This window comes from Nomascus leucogenys, chromosome 13 (genome assembly GCF_006542625.1).
Source record: "Nomascus leucogenys isolate Asia chromosome 13, Asia_NLE_v1, whole genome shotgun sequence".
Lineage (NCBI taxonomy): Eukaryota > Metazoa > Chordata > Mammalia > Primates > Hylobatidae > Nomascus > Nomascus leucogenys.
In genome coordinates this window covers 56,700,010-56,723,444 of record NC_044393.1, presented here as the reverse complement: position 1 = coordinate 56,723,444, position 23,435 = coordinate 56,700,010, and the positions used below count along the sequence as shown (strand labels likewise).

At 37.9% G+C, this 23,435-nt stretch overlaps 1 protein-coding gene across 2 annotated transcripts in view; it reads right to left on the bottom strand.

Annotated features, from left to right (window-relative positions):
• Nucleotides 1–6,336: 6,336 nt before the first annotated feature.
• BCAP29 (B cell receptor associated protein 29) overlaps nucleotides 6,337–23,435 on the bottom strand; it is a 41,611-nt gene continuing 24,512 nt past the window's right edge. Inside the window, exons 7-8 of one of the 2 annotated variants that reach the window (XM_030825938.1) lie at nucleotides 15,139–15,239; nucleotides 6,337–6,965 (exon numbers count right to left, since the gene is read on the bottom strand). In XM_030825938.1, the coding sequence (XP_030681798.1) occupies nucleotides 6,642–6,965; nucleotides 15,139–15,239 (425 nt within the window). In that variant the 3' untranslated portion in view covers nucleotides 6,337–6,641. Of the gene's footprint in view, nucleotides 6,966–8,115; nucleotides 10,228–15,138; nucleotides 15,240–23,435 lie in introns of those variants that run through there. The other variant, XM_003268143.4, reaches the window with a different exon arrangement.

The following is a 23,435-nucleotide window of genomic DNA, read 5'->3' as shown; positions in this document are numbered from 1 at the left end:
TAAAAGACACAGACTGGCAAACTGGATAAGGAGTCAAGACCCATCAGTGTGCTGTATTCAGGAAACCCATCTCACGTGCAGAGACACACATAGACTCAAAATAAAGGGATGGAGGAAGATCTATCAAGCAAATGGAAAACAAAAAAAGGCAGGGGTTGCAATCCTAGTCTCTGATAAAATAGACTTTAAACCAACAAAGATCAAAAGAGACAAAGAAGGCCATTACATAATGGTAAAGGGATCAATTCAACAAGAAGAGCCAACTATCCTAAATATATATGCACCCAACACAGGAGCACCCAGATTCATAAAGCAAGTCCTGAGTGACCTACAAAGGGATTTAAACTCCCACACAATAATAATGGGAGATTTTAACACCCCACTGTCAACATTAGACTGTTATACTTGTATATATTAAAATAACATTAAAGTAAGTATACTTTAGATCAACAACAACAACAAAAAAATGAAATAAAAATGGATTAAAGACTTAAATCTAAGGCTTCAAACTATGTAACTACTACAAGAAAAAATTGGAGAAACTCTCCAGGACATTGGACTGGGCAAAGATTTCTTGAGTAATACCCCAAAAGCACAGGCTACCAAAGCAAAAATGGACAAATGAGACTACATCAAGTTAAAAAGCTTCTTCACAGCAAAAGAAACAATCAGTAAGTGAAGAGACAACCCACAGAATGGGAGAAAATATTTGCAAACTATCCACCTGACAAGTGATTAATAGTATATATAAGGTGTTCAAACAACTCTATAGGAAAAAATCTAATAATCCAATTATAGAATAGGAAAAAGATTTGAATTGACATTTCTCAAAAGAAGACATTCAAATGGCAAACAGGCATATGAAAAGGTGTTCAACATCACTGATCATAAGAGAAATGCAAATCAAAGCTACAATGAGATATCATCTCACCCCAGTTAAAATGGCTTATATCCAAAAGACAGGCAACAACTCTGGAGAGGGTGTAGAGAAAAGCAAACCCTTTGGACACTGTTGGTGGGAATGCAAATTAGTAAAACCACTATGGAGAATAGTTTAGAGGTTCCTCAAAAAACTAAAAATAGAGCTACCATATGATCCAGCAATCATACTGCTGGGTATATAACCCCCCAAAAGGGAAATCAGTGTATCAAAGAGATATCTACACTCCCATGTTTGTTGCAGTACTGTTCACAATAGCCAAGATTTGGAAGCAACCTAAGTGTCCATTAGCAGATGAATGGATAAAGAAAATGTGGTACATATACACAATGGAGTACTATGCAGCCATAAAAAAGAATTAGATCCTGCCATTTGCAACAACATGGGTGAAACTGGAGGTCATTATGTTAAGTGAAAATAAGCCAGGCACAGAAAAACAACTGTTACATGTTCTCACTTATTTGTGAGATGTAAAAACCAAAACAAGCACATAGGGATAGAGAGTAGAAGGATGGTTACTAGAGGCTGGGAAGGGTAGTAGGGGTTGGTAGAGGGGAGGTGGAGATGATTAATGAGTACAAAAAAATAGAAATAATGAATAGAACCTAGTATTTGATAGCACAACAAGGTGACTATAGTAAAAATAATTTAATTGTATATTCTAAAATAACTAAGAGTATAATTGAATTATTTGTACAAAGGATAAATGCTTGAGGGAATGGATATCCTGTTTTACATGGTATGGTTATTACACATTGCATGCCTGTTTCAAAACATCACATGTATCCCCATAAATATCTATACCTACTATGTACCCACAAAAAATTAAAAACTAAAAAAAAAAATTAAAAAAAAGAACTCCAAAAATTTTTTGAGGTTTTTCAACAGATTGATTACATTAACTCTGCCCTTCCATTCCTTACCTAGGGGAAGATTTATATGGAAGTAATGATAGTGAAGCTTCAGGGCTTTTGATTACATTAACTCTGCCCTCCCATTCCTTATCTAGAGGAAGATTTATATGGAAGTAATGATAGTGAAGCTTCAGGGCTTTTGGTACACAGGTATCAAGAATACCGGAGTTGTAGAGTGTCCTAGGTAGAAAGGAGAAGCTAGGTTGCAGCCGGGAAGCATCCCTGGTGAATTGTCCCAAGAGATCTTAGGAGAAAGGTGTCTGAATCTCCAAAGCTCCAGTTATTTGTTGCAATTTCTGTTCCTATTCTGAATAAATTCATACCTAATTTTGTTTTGGTAATTTTGTATTGTTTTTCTTATAGAGAACTCCCCAAGTTGTATCTGCTCTAGGCCCCAAATATTGAGATCCACTCTGCCCTTGCCTTTTTCTTTTTTAATTATTTATTTAATTTTTTTATTGAGATGGGGGTCTCACCCCTTTACCCAGGCTGGAGTGCAGTGGTGCAATCACGGTTCACTGCAGCCTCTGCCTCCCAAGCTCAAGCAATCCTCCCACCTCAGCCTCCTGAGTAGCTGGGACTACAGGCATCCACCACCACATCTGCCTAATTTTTGGTGGAAAAGGGGCTTCACCATGTTGCCCAGGCTGGTTTCGAACTCCTGAGCTTAAGTGATCCACCTGCCTTGGCCTCCGAAAGTGCTTGGATTACAGGCATGAGACACTGTGCCTAGCTGCATTTTTCCTTTTTAAATAGATGTAGGCCAGGCCTGGTGGCTCACATTGTAACTCCAGCACTTTGGGAGGCTGAGGTGGGAGGATCACTTGAGCCCATGAGTTCGAGGCTAGCCTGGGCAACAAAGTGAGAACCTCCCCCGCATCTCTACAAGAAATGAGAAAATTTAAAAAGGCTTGGTGGCGCATGCCTGTAGTCTCAGCTACTCAGGAGGCTGATGTGGGAGGATCACTTGAGCCTGGGAGGCCAAGGCTGCAATGAGCCGTGATCGTGCCACTGCATTCCAGCCTAGGCAACAGAACGAGACCCCATTTCAAAAAACAAAAAATGTAAAAACATCATAATATATGTGCATATATACACATATATGTAATTATTTTAATCATTGAGAAAGGAAAAAAAAGTTGCAGTTAACGTTCAAGTGACTAACAAAACACCCCAGACCCAGGCCCTTTCATAATATCAAATCTGCCAATGGGATCTGAAGTGAAATACATCCATGTCTGGATGTATTTTAAGAATGTTGGTCAAAATTGCATCTGATCCTATCATAATCTTAAGACAACGGGACACACTCTGAAGATGGGGAATGGGAAGAGTCATCTGAAAAGAATCTGACACACTAGAATTGAACTGAATTCAAACCAGATAAGCAAACATTAGTTGCATACCTGAGCAAATGGGGCTCTGTGCTTTCTCTGAGGTGGAAGAAGAGGGGTGGCAGGGGAATGACTGATCACAGTTAAGAATAGGCATCCTCAGGCCAGGCATGGTGGCTCACACCTGTAATCCCAGCACTTTGGGAGGCCGAGGTGGGTGGGTCGCCTGAGGTCAGGAGTTCAAGACCAGCCTGGCCAACGTAGCAAAACCTGGTGTCTACTAAAAATACAAAAATTAGACAGGTGTGGTGGCAGGTGCCTGTAATCCCAGCTACTTGGGAGGCTGAGGCAGGAGAATCACTTGAACCTGGGAGACGGAGGTTGCAGTGAGCCGAGATCGTGCCATTGTACTCCAGCCTGGGAAACAAGAGCAAAACTCTGTCTCAAAAAAAAAAAAAAAAAAAAAAAAAAGGCATCCTTAACTATCCACCAGTTTCAACACTGTGCATTTTCATTCCAGAAAACTAGGGGGTCCACCTTTTGTTTCCCAATGTTTTCAATGATGTAAAATGCACTTACAAGTGGTTAATATGGTTAATACTACAATATGAATGTAGTTAATACCACCTAACTATACACTTAAAAGTGGTTAATACTAGTAGTTAATACCAAAGAGGTTGTACTAACCAACCACTTTTAAATGTATAGTTCGGTGGTATTAACTACATTCATATTGTTGTGTAACCATCACCACCATCCGTCTCCAGTACACTTTTTACTTTTAAGACATTTTAAAATTCCATTAGATTATTGTTTTTAGATGGGGAAATTTATGACTGGGCATCAGTCTTTGTATAATATTCAGAATAGTTTACGATGAGAAACTGTTAAACGTTCTTAACATGTGTCAACTCGTTTAGTCCCATCAGCAAGACTTCGAGGTAGAGTCTAAATCACCTTAAAGATGAAGAAACTGAGATGCAGAATGGGTAATAAATAAAGCAGATGAGATTTGAACACAGGTAATCTACACATGTAACCACTATGTTCTATTGATTCCAGAGCATTTTCTGCCAATAAAGATTCTCATGAAATGTCATCAACAGGGGATAAGGTAAATACCTTGTCATAGGACGATGGGTCTCATCCACCTTTTCTGCTCTCACATACTGGATGGTTATGGCAGTCTCATTACTAACACTGTTGCCTGGGGCAGGAATTCTCACGGGTGGTAGTGGTAAACAGGGCATATGAGTCCCTGTGCTTTAAACAAACCGAACCCCCCAGGTGATGTGTATATGACCTATGAGAAGTTGGTTGTAGAATTCTGTTGGAGAAGCATATTTATTGATGTAGGGGGAACGAAAGCAGGTCATAAAACAGTATGCATAAAAATAGGTGTGATCTTATTTTTGTAAATATTTGTGTGTATATATACATATATGAAAATTAGACAAACAGCTATTTTTTCTTTCATTTCTACATTTACTATGTATCAATTTTGTTTCAAGAGAAAAAAAAAATCAACAAACTTAAAAAAAGAAAGTTTCAGCAAGTAAACCTCTATGGAGGGTTATTCCGAGAAGCCCTTGGCTGAGAAGTGGTGCTCTAAGAGTCTTTTGTGCTCCGGGAAATTGACAGCCCTTGGGGGAGACCCAAATTCTTTACCATGGGTGGTGCTTCAGGGAGAACAATGATTTCTGAAGGAAACAGACTTCAGAGAAGCCTGGCTAACCAGGAAGACAACTAGTTTAGGGGGCAAAGCCAACACTTCAAACACATTCTTTGCTCAAATTTAAGAGAAGAGGTGATCGCCAAGAAAAAGTTGGAAACTTTTTCCTAACTTGTTTACACACCTTGTTTACACATCAAGCTCTTATGTGCTATCTTTGTATATATAATGTGCCTGAATGTTCTTGAGGTGTTTGTTCTTGTTGTGGTGTACACCATACTAAAGACAAAGAGGGAGAAGAGATTTGTAAACTTTTATAATGTGAAATGCACAGCTATTGTGGGGGTGCGATGCATGATGCTGATTAACTAATAATGGTTAAGTCAAATATAAAAAGTTGAGCATGCAGAGACAGTAGAGGATGTAATTTTAAATTAAGATCCCAACATAAAACGCAAAGATACAAAGGTTTTGTGCTGCATAGAACAAACATATTTATGGCTTTTTATTATGTCTAGGATGTTGAGACAATGCATTGCAGTTATCTGGTGTCATTCATGGCAATTCAGGACAGGGGTGGTGCCTATGGCGTCAGGGACACAGCTCCTTCCTGTTGCTCCACTTTGCATGGCCTCAACCTCATGATCTAAGATAGCAGCATGTATGTTTCAAGCAGCAGGACAGAGGAAGAAAAAAAAGAAACTGGCCCCACATGACAGTCCTACCTATTTCCACTTACATACAAGGAGATGGAAAATGTTATCTTTATGATTGACAGCTGTTTATAAAAAAATACAAAACTGGAGCATGTTATTAACACAGGTGAATGAAAGAATGGATACTGGGGGACAACCAGTGCCCTCTGCCACAAGCATCTACTGCAGGACGTCTCCACCTTGGCAACACTGACATTCTGAGTGAGATCATTCTTTGTTCCAGCCCTGTGCATTGTGGCATGGGTTTAACAGCCTCCCTGGCTTCTATCCACTAGGAGCATTCCCCTGGTTATGACAACCAGAAATGTCTCTAGGTATTGCTAAATGTTCCCCTCAGGATGACCTCTCCACTTCCTGTTGAGAACCACTGATTTACTGTGTGCAGGAACTGTGTTAATCACTGAGGAGACAAACCATAAATGAGATCATTTCAGATGGTAATAAGTGCTATGATGAAAATAAAATAGGGTAAGAAGGCAGACAGGCCTGGGATGCAACATTTACTACACATGCAAATGTACTGACAGGGGAAAGAATTTGGCTTGTTCCAAGAAGAATCAGAATGCAGGTATGTCAGGATCTATATCCTAGGGAAAGAACAACAAAAAGAAACAGGTGTGATTGGCAGAGCAGGTGGACTGAGTTGAGGCTGGAGAGTAGATGGGAGCCTAGTGAGGTCTTGGTTTGATCTTAACTGCAGTTGGAAAGAATTGGAAGACAAGCAGGGAATAACAGTTGGAAAGAATTGGAAGACAAGCAGGGAATGACATGATTAGTGTTTTTTTGTTTTGTTTTTGTTTTAAACCAGGTGGCTGCTGAGAGCATGTGTATGAGAGAAGCATTAGAGAAGATACAGGGAGATGAGGAGGTTGCCATAGTCCATATGAGAGATGATGATGGCTTGCAGTTAGGCAGAGGCAATGGCAATGGCAATGGCAAAATACAATTGAAGGAGAAAAGTAACTAAGATAGGAGATGGCTAAGGCTATCTTTGACTTACCCAAATGGCTAATGGGGAAGACGGAGTGGTGTTAAAGAGTAATTGTTTTCCACACCCCTTGAAATTCAGTTCAGGCCATTACAGATCTGTCCTGTATGTTCCTGTATGAATTTACTATGGCAGCAGTAACAAATAATCACAAACTTGATGGCTTGAAACAATAAATTTATTCCCATAGTTCTGGAGGCCAGGAAGTCCAATATCAGTTTTATTGGTATCTGCAGGGCCATGCTCCTGCTGGAAGAGGCTCTGGGGAAGAATCTGTTCTGTGCCTCCTCCAGCTTCTTGTGGCTGTCAGCATTCCTTTGCTGCGGCTCCATCACTCCAGTCTCTGCCTCTGTGGTCACTGTGCTTTCTCCTCTGCTGTGTGGTAATATCTCCCTTTGCTTCTATACAAGCAGAGACGTAGCTGCATTTAGGGCACACCCAGATTACCCAGGATAATCTCTCCATCTCAAAACTTTAACTTAATCACATCTTTTGCTATAGAAGAGAACATTTCCAGGTTCCAGGGATTGGTATAGGTATATGTTTTGGGAGGTCATAATTAAGCCTACCACAGTTCCTAAAGTGTTTGAAATCATTTCTGGTGCAAGTAATAAAGTCGTGTTTGTGTAGAGATCAAAGTGGAAAGAAACACTGTGAAAGTAATTTTAAAAATGCTGTTCAGTAAAGAAATGTCAGAAAAAGAAAAAATTTCATAAGTGGATTTCCAAGATTACTAAGAAAGGGATGAAAAAACACAGGAGGGTTCCATGGACTCTAGACAGATCATCCCAGACATTAAAGTCAATGCTTAAAAGCATGGTTATATTCACACATTGTATAGTGGGCACTCAAATGCACAATAGTCTGTCATATTAGTAGGGCTGTGCATAAGCTGGTTGTGGCGCACAGATGGGAGGGATAGCGAGAAGGCAGTGGACACTGGAATGGGAATGCAGAACTGAACCAGCCCACAGAGGTAGGGCAAGGCAACAGGTTCAGGTACATCCAAGTAGCTGCGGCTAGCAGGTCCAATGAGGAAGCAGGAATGACACTGCAGGAAAGCAGAGACCACTAACAACTCCCAGAATGGGTAATATTTAGAGATCCAGGCAGGCTGCTGGCATCAGGCTAATATCTCAGAAAGTAAACTTAAGGCTCTTGATTGGGGTTCCAGGGCAGGACCCTGTCACTGAAAGGGAATCCTAGTTCTCAGCATACTAGGATAAATAGCCAAGAGAGGAACTTATGCCCTAAAGAACAAGGCATGAATCTAATCAGCAGCACTGGGTCCAAGATAGAGCTGGACAAACAACAAGGATAACTCATCCCAAATTCTGGAGTGCTTATCCAGAACTTGCTAAGTGCTGCTTCCTAAAGACCAGAACCTCCAGGCAGATTTGCAAGTAGGGGAAAGGTCTAATAAAACTTTATGTAATTCTGATGGAAAAAGGCAAGAATAACATTCCTGTGTTTGAATTTATAATACAGGCTAAGACATAAAGAAGTCATTATTGACAATGGGAAGGAAAGTAATTTAATATGCAACATAACTCAATCCATGAAATGAATATTTACTTATATAATACAATTTGCTAAACATCACCATTATTAAGGAGAGTACTAGGAAAAACTAACAAACATAGCATGTGAAACAGCTGGGCACGGTGGTAAAGCGCACAGACTGGAGCCACAGCTGACTAATACACTGCAATATTTTATGTTTAGCAAATTACAGCTGGTCTGTGTATAAACAGAAGAGCGATATCTGGGGGATCAGGATACCTACATTCTAGACTTACATCCTGGCCCTGAAACTATCAATGTTGCCTTGGAAAAACTGCTCAAACTTTTGAGGTCTAAAGTTTCAGACCTGTAAACTTAAGAGGGTTGAGGTCCAAGGTGCCTTAAATGTGAAGTTTAAAATGCTTTTTTGGGAATCTTTCAAATCTTCAAGCTCTTCAAAGTGCACCCAGACTTTTTCCTTGCTATACAGTCTGAACAACTTTAAGAATCACTGTATTATCTTAGTTTATATAGTAATCCTGATCTAAATTTTATTATTCCCATTTTGGAGACAAGGAAATAGAGGCCTAGGCTAGCCTGGCTAAATAAGCGATAAGGCTGGGATTAGATTTTAACTCTGCCCATTTTAAAGCCATGCATTTTCTATTTTTCTGTAAGTTATTCTGACATTAGACTTAATTTTCACATAGTAGGCTAGGATTCCAAGCACTCAATATCTATATATTTACCCAGATAGCTCTTACTTTGATATTTCTAAGTCTATACTTTGAGCTAACATTTGCTCTGTTCTCTCCTATTTCAGCACTCCCTTTTCTTGTTATTTATGGTGTTGTCAGCCCATATGGTCTAACTCCCATTTCTTACTCCTGTTGAATGTCTCCTACATGTCTGTTTTTTAGCAGTAACTCCTGACTTTTATCTGAAATAAAATTTTTATGTACTTGCTCATTTCATCCACTTTATGATGAAAAAATTAGCTAGGTGTGAAGTTGGTGCTAAAATTATAATAAACAGATGACGAAACAAAGACAAGAGAAAAACTCCAGTATTTTCCTTTTTTTAATATTTAGGTTTTCATGAGACAAGGAAGATGATTTCATGTCTAAACACTGGAACAACTGAAATCATATTAATATTATAATCACTGCCATCTTCTAAAGGAAATTCTAAATGAATATTTGAATGGAAAAATAGTACTTAATATTTAGCTTTCAGAATATAGAAACATTGTAGAAAGACTGTGTGATACCAGTGTATGTATTTTTGAGGTAATATTTATATAATTACTCTCACAACCAAGGGAAAGAAATACTGTTTTTTGGATACGTTCTAAGTTAACTTTTCAAGAATTCTACACTGTTGTAAAATAAATTCAGTTCAGTGGTACAGCAGTTATGCAAATATATGTAAGCTCTATTACTAGATTAACTTGAAACAGTAGAGTGGTTACTAATTATGTGTTATTAATAAAAATATCAACAAAAAACAGACCAAAATGTGCAGGGGCACAGTAACAAAAATATAATTATCAATATGGGTATCTTATTAGAGTAAACCATAGTATCATCAGGCTTAAAAAAAACTAAGGTCATTGTTTTTTCCGACTCTTCCTTATAAATACAGTGGATAACTCTTATCAGTTATCCTTATTTGCATTCCTGTGTACAAATTTGCTGATATTGAACACTGTTTTCAAACACATCATCATCTGATTAAATAGGTTATTATTACTGATAACTTACCAAAGCTTTCAAGGCTATTAATGGTTTCATGCAACTTAAAACTTCTAATTTTGGAAGTAACTGGTTAATGAATTTTTTCCTTTTGTTGGTAAACAGCCACCATATACCAGTGACATTATCAATATGTCAATATGGTATTTAACATGCTTATATTTTTCTTAAGAGCTGGAATACAGACTTTGCAATATATCTCAAACATCATCAAATATTTTGATAATGCCATTACAATACAACCTATGTGTGGCATTAAAAAAAATTACAAACTGATCATAGTGCATTTTTCTGAACTTAAATTTTCTAGAGGCTAACATAACAAAATTATCATTTTGACACAGTATATTGCAAGCGTCTTTTATAAAGTTCACAGTCTTTTCTTGTTGCCTCTTTCTAAATGATCCTGTAAGGAAAAAAATATGATTTATGTAGTACAGCAAAGAGAAACAGATTCATAGACATGACAAGGACTTTTAAAAAACATTCTCTCTTCTATGTATACTTATGAGAATAATTAAATGTGAAAAAAAGAACTGAGAAAGTCTAAAATTTTAAAAACTATAAAATTTGTGGTTTTTACTTAGGAAAAAGAACACTCTTGGAAAGTTCATTTTTCCCCTTGCCTTAATCTATTTTGCTTTTGTTTCACAGGTTATATTAGGAAAACATGATTTCTAAAATTCCCCTACTGTTAACCCAATTAAGGTTTTTGGCAAACGAAAGAAGGGACAAAAACCTCAGCTAGGGTGGCTTTGGTTTTGTCCTTCAGATATTTGCCAACAGAACACTTCTCAAATTATACTTGGCTGATCATGTTATAAAGATGACTATATTACATCATTTAAAACTGAAGGAAAATGGAATAGAAATTAATCTTAAGAGATCACTTGTGCTAAGAAACTAAATGTCTACATCAAGAAAAACATCTCATGAAATGGGGTTGCAGAGTGTTATCGCTTGTATAAAGAAGTTCATCAAGCTCTTGTTCAGGCTGAACATTAATGCTTCCATGGCAACTTTAATAACGTTAACTTTTGCAATCAAATAAGAAGACAAGAGTAGAGGAGGTAAATTACTTTCACATGTTTACATATGTGGCCCCTTTTGATAAAAAACAAAGCTTTAATGAAGCTATTATGGACAAGTCCCTTAAGTGATGGCTGATTTTCCAAAATGAAATTTAAAAACTGGCAGGTGCTGATGGGTTTGTGCAGCCAATAATCTCTAGTTAGTTCTGTTTTTCTTTTTTTTTAGAAGAGAGGCAGGGCAAATAAGGAAAGGACTACATGTTTTGAAGGGACTGTTTCCTAATATTTATTTAGTGTCTATAACAGGGAGGAGACCAGATGGGGAAATCCAAAAGGATTTAAAAGATGCAAATTGGGATCTATTTACAGTAAAGAAATCAGCGTTTCCCTCTTTAACCTTTGCTTCCTTAATATTTTAATGATCTTTTGTTTTATGATTGTTCCAATGAAAGTATGTCAACTATGTAAAATTCAGAAAGCTAGTTCCAAAGAACCTTAGAATATAATTCAATATCTAAGATTAGTTTGACAACGGAAGTAAATTCATGAGGACAATTTGATAGAGCTTTTTACCACAGAGGGTCTATAACTATCTTTTGCTTCTCAAGCAGGGCTCAGACAAACATAAAAGCACAAGAGTTAAAGAAAAGGGTTCTCGGCTGGGCATCGTGGCTCGAGCCTATAATCCCAGCACTTTGGAAGGCCCAGGTGGGCGGATCGCTTGAGGTCAGGAGTTCGAGACCAGCCTGGCCAACATGGTGAAACCCTGTCTCTACTAAAAATACCCAACTTAGCTGCGCATGGTGGCATGCGCTTGTAGTCCCAGTGACTCAGAAGGCTGCGGCACAAGAATTGATTGAATTGGGGAGGTGGAGGTTGCAGCGAGCTGAGATTGTGCCACTGAACTCGTCTTGGTGACAGTGAGACACTGTCTCAAAAACCAAACAAACAAAATGGGGCTCTTAATGATATCTAAATCTGAGAATCTTATACACGGTCTCATATTGGACAATGGTGGGGGGGTGGGTAGCTGAAGGAAAAAAAATGTAACCAATCAGGACATAATAAATAGCATTCTTGATCATAAATATATAAAGTGCTTTCTTATACAGGATCTGGTTTAATTTTCATAAGGTATTACAACCTTTATTTAAGTAGTAAAGTACCTGAGGAGCACAGATGTCAAATGAGTCACCTGTGGGTTACAGAAGTGGTAAACTATGGAGCTGAGATTTTGTTTTCCTTCAAACAGAGATATTATGGGAAATTGGTTTTATAGGTGATGAAAAAGTACACACACAGCAAACAGGGTGGTAAGGCACCTCTGGGATTATCAATAGCAGAAAAGCCACCACCACTTCTTGGGCTGGAGGGATGAGGGTTATGGAGCCCAGGTGCGAAGGCCAGTATGTAGAAGCTGCCCAGTGGGACCTGGAGGGAAGGAACTGGAGCCATAAAGGAGAAGGCCTCTACAGCAGAAAGAGTAGAAGAAATCCCTGGCTTTCCCCTTCCTCCTGCCTTCAGTCTTCTAGTGCCTGCCACTGGCTAAACCTGCCCAGACTGAGTCAGACAGCAAGAGAGCCTTGGAAATGGACCTCCCAGAGATACAGAGTAAAGCAGTGGTGAGAGGAGAATGGATCCAAGAACACAATCCAATGACCAGCAAAGGCCAAAGAACATAGTGGTTAATGACGGAGGTTCTGGAGAAAGATTCTCTGACTTTGAATGCTATCACTTTCTAGTTACTTTGGATAAATTATATAACATCTCTGCGTCTCAGTTTCCTCATTCACAAAATAGGGATATTAAAATAGTTTCAATTATTGAGCTGTCATGGAGAGTAAACAAAACAACATATATGAAGCCCTTGGCCAAGTGCTTAGTCCAGAGCATACTCTCAACAAATGTCATCTATTAAATATTTCAAAAACTGGATACAAGCAGAAATTAGATCAAGTCCTAAAGTGCTATCAAACAAGGCCCTACTCTCGGCATGGTGTCTGACATAATCTGGGATGGGGTCTTTTCCACAGAAACAGGTATAACAACTATTTTCTTCGGAAGGAATCACTATCACTTTTTTTGTTTTTTTTTTTTTTTTTTTTTTTTTTGAGATGGGAGTCTCGCTCTCTCACCCAGGCTGGAGTGCAAAAGCATGATCTTGGCTCACTGCAACCTCTGCCTCCCAGGTTCAAGTGATTCTCCTGCCTCAGCCTCCCGAGTAGATGGGATTACAGGCACTTGCCACCGTGCCTGGCTAATTTTTTGTATTTTTAGTAGAGACAGGGTTTCACCGTGTTAGCCAGGATGGTCTTGATCTCCTGACCTCGTGATCCGCCCGCCTCAGCCTTCCAAAGTGCTGGGATTAAAGAAAGGTGTGAGCCACCACACTCATCCAGGAATCACTCTTAAAAGCTTGCTACTTCCTTTACCAAGAACGCAGCAGCTCCAGGCTGACTGTGGCTTTTTTGTGGGGAAGAAATGGGTTGAGGAAATCTCACTGTTATATATATTCTTCAGAATTAAGAGAACCAATGGCTGTTACCACAATGGAGACATTCAACAATGGAAACATTCAACAATGGACACATTCAACAATGGACACTGGCCATAAGAAATTGAAGGCATACTTCTGGTTTTCCTTTCTCCATTCAAAGATCTAAGCATGTCTGACATCATGGCGGAGTCCACTAATGTCGATACTCAACCTGGTTGAGTAAACCCTAATCTCACAAATAGGGAGAAAATGTTGTATTTCTAGGCAAGAGGTCTCTGAAGTGACTTCTTCACTTTCCAAGGTGGACCTTGAAAGATACCACAGAATAATCATCATGCCCCGATGAGGTCGGCATTTTAGGGTCTCTATTTTCGAGATGGGGAAGGGGTGGTCTTGCTGACAATCTGCCTATCTGCTCCAGGCCATGTGAATTGAGCCCTCAGTGTCCTGGGATTGGAGCATACAGGGTACTCACCCTTCTCTGGCTACCCTGTCTTTTGCTATTGTCAAAGTAGGCTAGTTAAACCAAACATGCAAACCAACTGGGACTATCAGATTATAAACATGTGCTTTGGATTACTTAATCACTGGCTCTAAACCGAGGCCAAAGTGGTTGGTTGAGAATAAGTCATTCTTTCAGCAAAATTCCTACAGAGGAAGTAATACAGATGATGATGATAATAGCTATCATTTCTTGAGTGTTTACTGTCAGCTAGGCATAGGGCTAAAAAACCTACACATTTTATTTAGTTCTCTTAACAATCCAGTGAGCCAGGCATCATTATTGTTTCAATTTTATAGATGAAAGAAGTGAGCCCCAAAGGGATGCTATAACCTGCCTAAGATAAAAAACCTAGCATGCAGCCAGGTATAGGTAGGTATTCCAGGTAGGTCTGACTACAAAGTCTATGAGTATAGTGTCTGCTTGCCTTGTGCCAGGAACAGTGCTGAGCCTTGGAGATACCATGACCATTAAGATGCAGGGAAATGTGTACAGTGAAATAAAAAGCTATCATTTGTAAAAAGCCCTGACTGAAAGCCACAAAGGCTGCCAAATTTTGAAGACAAGCCCAACCAGTCTGTCTTGGGAGAAACTGGGAGGGAAGGCCAGGGCTGTCTCTGGAATGGTCTCTTCCCCAATTGATCAAAGCGTGTCTGGGAAATCAATTCAGGTTACTGGCTGGCAGCAGAAGGGAGGGAGGAAAGACAGGCCTAACAGGGATGAACGCTTCTTTTATCGAATTAGAGAGAAAGAGAAAGAAAACCTAGATAGCCCAGATCTGACTTTGTGGCTTTAACAATGAAACATTTTTTTCCCATTTCCATCTTTCAAATCAACATTTGGAGGTAAATAATAAATTTGAATGCTAAAGTCTTGTCCTAATATGTCTAAAACACTGAGACAAGAGTAGTGTGATGTGGAACTTGAAATTCTGGCCTCATTTTGGCATGAATATGGCAAATATCCCAAACAGCAAAACTCATCTTTTCTAGAACCAGTCTGTTTTCCAATGCTGCCATTTTTGTGGCTTAATTCTTTTGCTTAAAAATTCACCAAAACTGGAATGCTGTAAGTATGCACGTCAGCAATTCCTTAAAATTATCTTGTATTTTCCTGCAATGTCCTAATCTTCACCCTCTAGGTAAAAATCTGGCTTCTTTAAATCGTTTAACAAAGCCAGGATTAAGTATATCATCTTGACTAGTTAAGGACAAATAACCCAAATAATTTACTTAGGTAATTACTATTTCAAAACATTTAGGCGCATAAAGTGCATGTCACACCCACCTGAAGTTCAGAGTGTTCTTTCAGGAGTTGATCATATTCTTTCGAAAGTCTCTCTGACTGCATCTTCATTTCCATCACATCATTTTGTGCCTTAGAAAGGGCTAGAAAAAATCAAATAGTTTTATTTTTATTTCAAAATAATTTCAAATTTATAGAAAAGTTACAAGACTTAAATAGACAACTCCTGTATAGTCTTTACTCAAATCCACTGTTAACATTGTGCCACATTTGTTATCATATTCTCTCTCTTCACACACACTATTATTTTCTTGACTCATTTGAGAATAAGGTGCAGGCATCATGCCCCTCTACTCTTTAATACATTTCTGTGAATGTACTTCCCAGAAACAAGATATTAGCTAACATAACCATAATATAGTCACCAAATTTAGGAAACAATATGAATACAATACTTTAAATCTAATTTATCATCCATATGCCAATTTTTGGAACTGTCTTAATCATGTCCTTTTAGCATTTTCTCCACTGCTAGTCCAGGATACAGTGCTAGATCACACATTGCATTTAGTTATCATATCTCTTTAATTTCTTTTAATCTGGAATGATTCCCCATCATTACCACAGCCCTCTTCTCCCCATCTTTCATGACACTGACATTTTAAAGAATACAGTCCACTTTTTAGATAGAATGTTCTTCACTTTGTTTTTGTCTGATGTTTCCTCATGAATAAATTCAGGTCATGCATCTACTTGCATATGAATATAAGTGATATTAAATGCTTCTTAGAGCATCCAGAGGCCCATTACATCCAGAGTTTCTCTGTCCCTCACTGGTTTTTCCATTTTATACTTACAATTGTAACCTTTGTAACTAAAGCAGCAATATATAGGAAGACAATTTAGTCTATGCAAACATCCTGCTCCTCAAGATAATGGCACACAAGAATTACTATATATTGACCTTTGCCTACCAAGGAGCTACAAGTCATATGTCAGCAGATTCATGGCCTTAGATAGAAGTAAAATGAATATATATATATATAATAATACATTGTGAAGAAGGTGCTAATGAGCAAAATATGTAGAAGAGCAGTACAAAATGGGTTAGAAAAATTAAAGTTGTCATACTTGAAACTTTTATCTCATATAGTGCTTTCAGAAGTCATTTTTCCAAACTCTGGGAATCCTGAAGTAGCTCTATATCACATGTAGCCTTCAGAAGTTCTACATTTGGAAGTCTTTTAGGGTAGGAGTTTAAGGGAAACAAGTAGAATTTATAAATTTAAAAGCTACTTTTCTGGCACAATGAAATAAAATCATAGGTTCCAGTTACAAACAATCTTTTCTCTTGAGAAGTCATCATATAGGCATTTTTATATAAATATATAAGCCATTATCAACTAAAGTGCTTTTTGTATCAGTACTTTCCAGACAGTATTGTCAAATGTTCTACATAGTTCTACATCTGTGTTGTCAATACAGTAGCCACTACTTAAATGTGGCTATTGTGAACTTTAAGTGTGGCTAGTTTAAGTAAGGACTTATATTTTCAATTTAAGTTTAATTAAATTTAAACAGCCACATGTAGCTAGTGGCTAGCCATATTGGGCAGCACAGTTCTGTAATTTCCTCCATGTTCCTTCTATAGCTGCATAATTCTAAATAAGGTATTAAAGACTGATTTTGACAAATTTAATGTGATGTCACTTGCTAAAGGTACGAGTCAGGTATGGAAGACACTTTTGGGGATGGTTAGATTTCATTAGGACCACCTTCACAACATAAAGAGTTATATGTTAGTTTTCAATTTGGGTTCTACAAGGCATTTCCTAGAGGCTACTTGAAAATATGATGCATGGTGGTGGTATCTTCAGAACTCAGCAAAAAAGTTTAAGATCCTGGATTTCTGGTATATAAAATACACAGTAGATTACACAACCTAATAGTGGCTGACTAGCCTGCAATGCTGTTTATTTTTTTTTTGAGACAACATCTTGCTCTACCACTCCAGCCAATTTTTAAATTTTTTGTAGAGATGAGGTCTCACTATGTTGCCCAGGCAGGTCTTGAACTCCTGGCCTCAAGCAATTCTCTCACTTCAGGCTCCCAAAGTGCTGGGATTACAGTTGTGAGCCACTGCCCCTGGCCTACAATGGTAGTTTTAAGAATGTTGTTGTTATGGTCCGAATGCTTGTCTCTCCACAAAATTCATATGTTGAAACCTAATTACCAATGTGATCGTATTGGGAGGCGTGGCTGGGGAGTGATTAGGTCATAAGGGTGGGGCCCTCATTAATGGGATTCGTCCACTAATAAAAAGAGGCCCCAGAGAGCTGCCTTTCCCTTTCCATTATGTGAGAATATAGCAAGATGGTACCATCTATGAATCACGAAACAGGCCCTCATCAGAGGCCTAATTTATTGGGGCCTTGATCTCAGACTTCTTAGCCACCAGAACTATGAGAAATAAATTTCTGTTGTTTATAAGCTACTGAGTCTAGAGTACTTTCTATTAAGACAGTTGGTTAGGCACTTGTAATGAACAGGAGTTGGTCTTAATGTTAAAAATGATTTATACTTGAATTTCTGACATTAATAAGTTATTTAATAAATTTAATATACCTTAGATATCAACCCAGTAGTTCCTTTTTAAAACATGCTAGAAAACCACTTGTACAGCCTATCTAGGAGTTTCTTCTGGTTACTACTGGTATAAAGCTATTAATGGAACAAATGCAGACAAATACTGTTTTTCTGCCACTTATTAAGCCAAGGTTTAAACTGTGTTTCTTATTTCATTTTGTATTTCAGTGGATATTAATAAATCTAATGAATACTATCACTCTAGGGGAGGCTATTATTGTCTAGACACATCTTGGACTGTTTCCTAGTCCTTTATCTCATTTTATAAAAATTATTGTGTTTTGGATGCCTTCCACCTCCTTTTGCAACTGCATGTGTAACCAAGGGATTATATAAACTTGTTATCTGACATGTGAATATGCTTATTTTATTTTGAGCCATATTATTTTGGAAACAGCATATATAAGAAAAATATTATTGGACAAGGAAGCTTTAGATGATAGATCTAAGTTGCTATTGCAATTTTCTTAACTGCAAAAATGGGATGCTATCACTTGCCAGTGGCTTTATGGAAATACTGAGATATTTCCTAAGAATACTGGCTAGATTCAATAAGAGACTGTTATGTCCTAGGTTATGGTCCATTAGATATTTTTAAAGGCACATGCATCATTTATTAATACAGAAAGTAACTTCAACTAATGTTACAGTGACACATAGCAAAAATATTTGTTGTCTTTCCAAGTGTCAAACATTCACTTATGGAACTATTTGCAAAAGTGGGAGGAGCTGGTGAGACTAATGTACCGTGTAAATGTATTGTATCACTGTGATTTCGACCAGAGATAACAAATACTGCCAGTAAAGCTCTGCCAGGAAACGGAAGTTTTTAGAGGCATTGGCATGACAGCTAAAGTTGGGCTGTTGTACAATAGCTGTAAGGATTGAGCCAGAGGAAAACATATTTTATTTGAAAAATTTCCATATGTCTAGTGTTGGTTTCTTTCCAATTTATTTGGTTCTCTTTTTGAGAATTCAAGAGTGTGATACCCTGGAGCTATTCAGTATTTAATCCTCACATGTACTACTCCTTTGCCAATGATCACTTATTGGATTGTTAATCTACAGTAACGCTTCCAAGATACTTGGAAAGTAGACACACAAACTTCTGTTCAGTAAGGACATAAATTGTGGTTTAATTATATTATCATTCTTTTGTACATGCCTATATTGTCAAGTCTGTGTAAGTAAAGGTTTATGTTTTATTCATCACTTCAATCAACACCTAATCTCTTTTAACCTCAAACCTATCTGTTGATAAAGTTTGTTGATAGCTATAAAGTTCCTTTATAGCTCTCCAATCCATACCTTCCACTCCAGCTCTGTGACCACTGTCCTCGTTTCCAGATTAGATTATTAAGTGGATTTCTCACGTAGTTGCCCGGCTACTTTAATCCATTGTCTATAATGCTGTCAAAGAGATTGCTCTCGTGCCTAAAAACCCTCTAAGAGTGCCCTGAAAATGTTAACATACAAACATGGCATATGAGGCCCTTCAGGATGGCTTCTAAGCCTACTGCTCAACTCTCTTCACTGGTTCCAACTCCAGTTGCCTTGAGCTCCTTGTAGTACCTCAAAAGTGCCATACTCCTTTGGTTACATGCTGCTCATTTTTGTTATAACATCTTGTCCATCTCCTCCTACGTCATCTGGCTAATTAATGTCATCCTTTAAAATGTCAAGAAAGTGTCGATCTCCAGTGTTGGCTTCTACTACAACTCAAGTTTCACCACAGCATGTATTGAATTGAAGGGCAACTATGCCCTTACTAGACTATGGACTACTCAAGAAACAGAGCTGTGTCTTATCTGTCTGTCTGAGTACCTAGCATATTGCCTATTATTGGTAAGTGCTTAAAATATGCTCCTTGAAGGAATGAAAGAATGAATAAATGAAAAGTGTAAGCTTTAAGCATTTGAAAAATTCACTTGTGTGTAAACAGTTCACTTGGAAATGATAAATGTCAGGTGAACAATACAAAGTGTTACTTTAGTCACCTGATAGGAATCTTGGTTGAAACAAGATAAAAACATCTTCAATCAAAAACCAAAATACTCAGGATAGCCAAAACAAAGCAAACAGACCATTCTTGAAATATTTTGATGAAAATATACTCATGTTACGAATTATCTCATACTACTCCAGAATCAAAAATAAAATATAAATAAATAGTACCACAGAATCCAGCCCAATTAAAAAAAACCCTAAACATTGATTCTAAGAATGGGGCAGGAAATGTGCAAGATAAGCCTGGAGTATCTTGTAATACCAGAAAGTAAGGAAGTGCTCCAAAAATGAAACAAACAAACAAACAAATATCTAAAATGGAAATGTGTCAAAGGGACACAGGAGCCAAATGAAAGAGCTCCCAATGGTGAAAGCTGGACAACCTGAACAATAAACTAAAGTAGTATTAAATTATAACCCAAATTATAAAATAAATACCTATGAGTCCATACTGACAAACAAATGGTAGAGAACAGACAAATCTATGTAGAAGAATTCCAAACAATTTACACAGATACTCCACTTTCAAGGAGGTTGAGTGTAAATTCCCTTTCTTCTTTTTTTTCTTTTTTTTAATCCACTCATTTGCACACTGATCCCCATTTCTGAAGTGTGGACTGTGAACAGTGATTCACAAAGATTACAGTATGGAAAAAGGAGGGAAAAGAGGAACTTTACAGTTCAGAAACTAGACAAGCACTATTTTAGCCAGGTGATCAAGGTCAACATCAAAACTGGTAAGTTATGTTAATAATATGTACTCTTGATACAATGTGATGAAAGCTGCCACATTACCTCTGTGACTTTCAAAACCTATACAAAAGTAGAAAACATGGAATCCAGGCCGGGCACAGTGGCTCACACCTGTAATTCCAGCACTTTGGGAGGCCGAGGCAGGCGGATCACGAGGTCAGGATTTCAAGACCAGCCTGGCCAACATGGTGAAACCCCGTCTCTACTAAAAATACAAAAATTAACTGGGCATGGTGGTGTGTGCCTGTAATCCCAGCTGCTCGGGAGGCTAAAGCAGGAGAATTGCTGGAACCGGGAGCCGGGGCGCGGAGGCTGCAGTGAGCCAAGATCACGCCACTGCACTCCAGCCTGCACTACAAAGGGATAATCTGTCTCAGAAAAAAAAAAAAAAGAAAAAAAAAAGAAAACATGGAATCAAGGAAAGAGGATATCAATACACGAAAGAGGCGAAGGAAATCCTCATAATGATGATGAATATATAGTTGTAATATGATATAGTAAAAGTTATGATATATTTAAATTGAAAGGATGGAGGGGGATGGGAGGTATGAGGAGCCAGGAGGGAAACTGAGTGAGATAAGAGATCTAAGTCCTCGTCTTCCCTATAACAAAGTCAAAGATAATATCCCATACTGAAAGATCAAGAAAAAACTACCTAAACATTGCATTTAGAAACCTGGAGGCACATATCAGAGAACATTTTTTTTTGAGACAGGGTCTTACTCTGCTGCCCAGACTGGAGTGCAGTGGCACTATCTTGGATCACTGCAACCTGTGCCTCCCAGGCTCAAGCGATTCTTCTGCCTCAGCCTCCTGGGTAGTGGGGATTACAGGCACGTGCCACTACCATCCAGTTAATTTTTATATTTTTAGTAGAGACAGCGTTTCACCATATTTGGCCAGGCTGGTCTCAAACTCCCGAGCTCAAATGATCCACCTGCCTCGGCCTCCCAAAGTGCTGGGATTACAGGCGTGAGCCACTGCGTCCGGCCTCAGAGGACATTTCTAAAGGAGTTGAATGTAGTTGCTTCTGGGGACAGGGCCTCAGGAGACTGCTCTTTTTCATTATAAGCCTTGTGTTACTATTTTGCTTTAAAAATATGTATATGTAAAACTTTGATAAAATAAAAAAAAGTAAAAGGTGCTCCAGATAAATACTCCCTTTACAACAAAGGCTCTCAGAGCTGGGAAGACCTCTAGAGATCTAGTCCCATTTTTTATTTCCCTAACATAATTATAATGAAAAGAACATGCTAATTTCTTTACTCAAATCATTTCTTCTGCAAAGTTTTATTGTTCCATATCAATGGTTCTAATAAATGTTCTAAACAAACAGCCACGCTCTAACACTAATGAGAATTGGTTCTGTTTACTGGCATATCCTCTCTTCTCCCAATGCCCCCTACATTTAAGACTTGTGGCCTCATTTCACATAGCACACTTGTGTTGTGAGCTAACAGATGCATAAAACCTGCCAGATTCTGTCCTAAAGATCCTAAGATTGCATGAAACATTCTTCAAAAGTGAAGAATATGGCTTAATTAATCACCTGCTGAACTTACTAAGTTTGGAGAAACGGAAGTTACTGTGAAAAGATTTTTCTGATGAAAAATAAATATAATTTGAAGGGTCAAAAAGCCAACAATGAAAATAGTTCTTGAAATTAAGTTCAGTTTTGCTTAATTACATCATTTGGAGCTATATGATAGACATTAAAGTTTAACTAGTTCAGACCCTCATTTTACAAAAGAGAAAACTATGCCTAAAAAGAGTCAATGACTTCACCAAGATTACCCAGTGTATCCTCAGATTTTGCAATGTAATTCATATAACTTAGCAAAAGCTATATGAACAGCTTCTAATATTTAGGGTCTACCAACAAAGTAAAGTTGGAATACGGCCAATTAATTAGATAATTCAAGCCAAAAAACTACCGCCCTAGATTACCTGGATATTTGGAAGAGGTTTTTTATTTTTATCTTTAAATTATTTTTACAATAAAAAGCTATCTTTTTCATTAAGCAAAAGAAATTCATTGTAGAAAATAATTTAAAATCTAGGAAAAAGTCATTTGTTGTACATGCTAAGGAAAACGACTATTAATAGTTTAGTGTTTTTTCCTAATTGAAAGTGTTTTAAAACTAGAGTTGTCCAGTTAATTTTGTACCTCACTTGGCCATAAACATGAACCTGCCATAAGCTGAATACTTAGAAAAGTATTTACCATGAAGGATTGTAGTAAACATGCATATCTAGGTATGGAATAAGACAGTAGAAAAGAACACCAAGGCATTCAAAGTAATTATCTCCTTCGATCTTTTAGGGGCTACATCAATGGACCCCTCAACCATACAGCATTATCATTCACTGCACCTAGTGTGACACATCGACTTCTAACAGACCACTCTGCTTTTTGCTTTGCTCTTCTCACTCAGAACCGTAGTATCATTTCACTCATTTTTCTGCCATTCTATGTCCATCAACACATTTAGAGAATTGTGCTTGATTACATCTTTATCACCTGGAACATTCCTTGATTCAGTATGCATTTAGCACTCTCCACTCATGTTTTTGGTAGACTAGCCCATGTTTCACACTGGGGAGGAAATGAATCCCTTTATGTACATATGTTTGGTTCACCATCTGGACTACAAGCTCTTCTGAGAAGAAACTGTTTTCTCTTACTTTAACGTCCCTCTGTAGAGATTATAAAAGCTTTTCTAAGGGTAGACATTGTTATGTTTGCTAGTACTATGAATAATATATAAGGTATCTTTGAATTTCTGTCTTAATATCTTCCCTATAGCTATTCCTCCTGGTTACTGAAAGACACATAGTTTATGAGTATAGGCCTTGATAACAGATAAGAAGCTCACAGGAAAGGGAAACATCACAACTAAATGGGAATGTAACAGGGAACCAAACAGGATGCA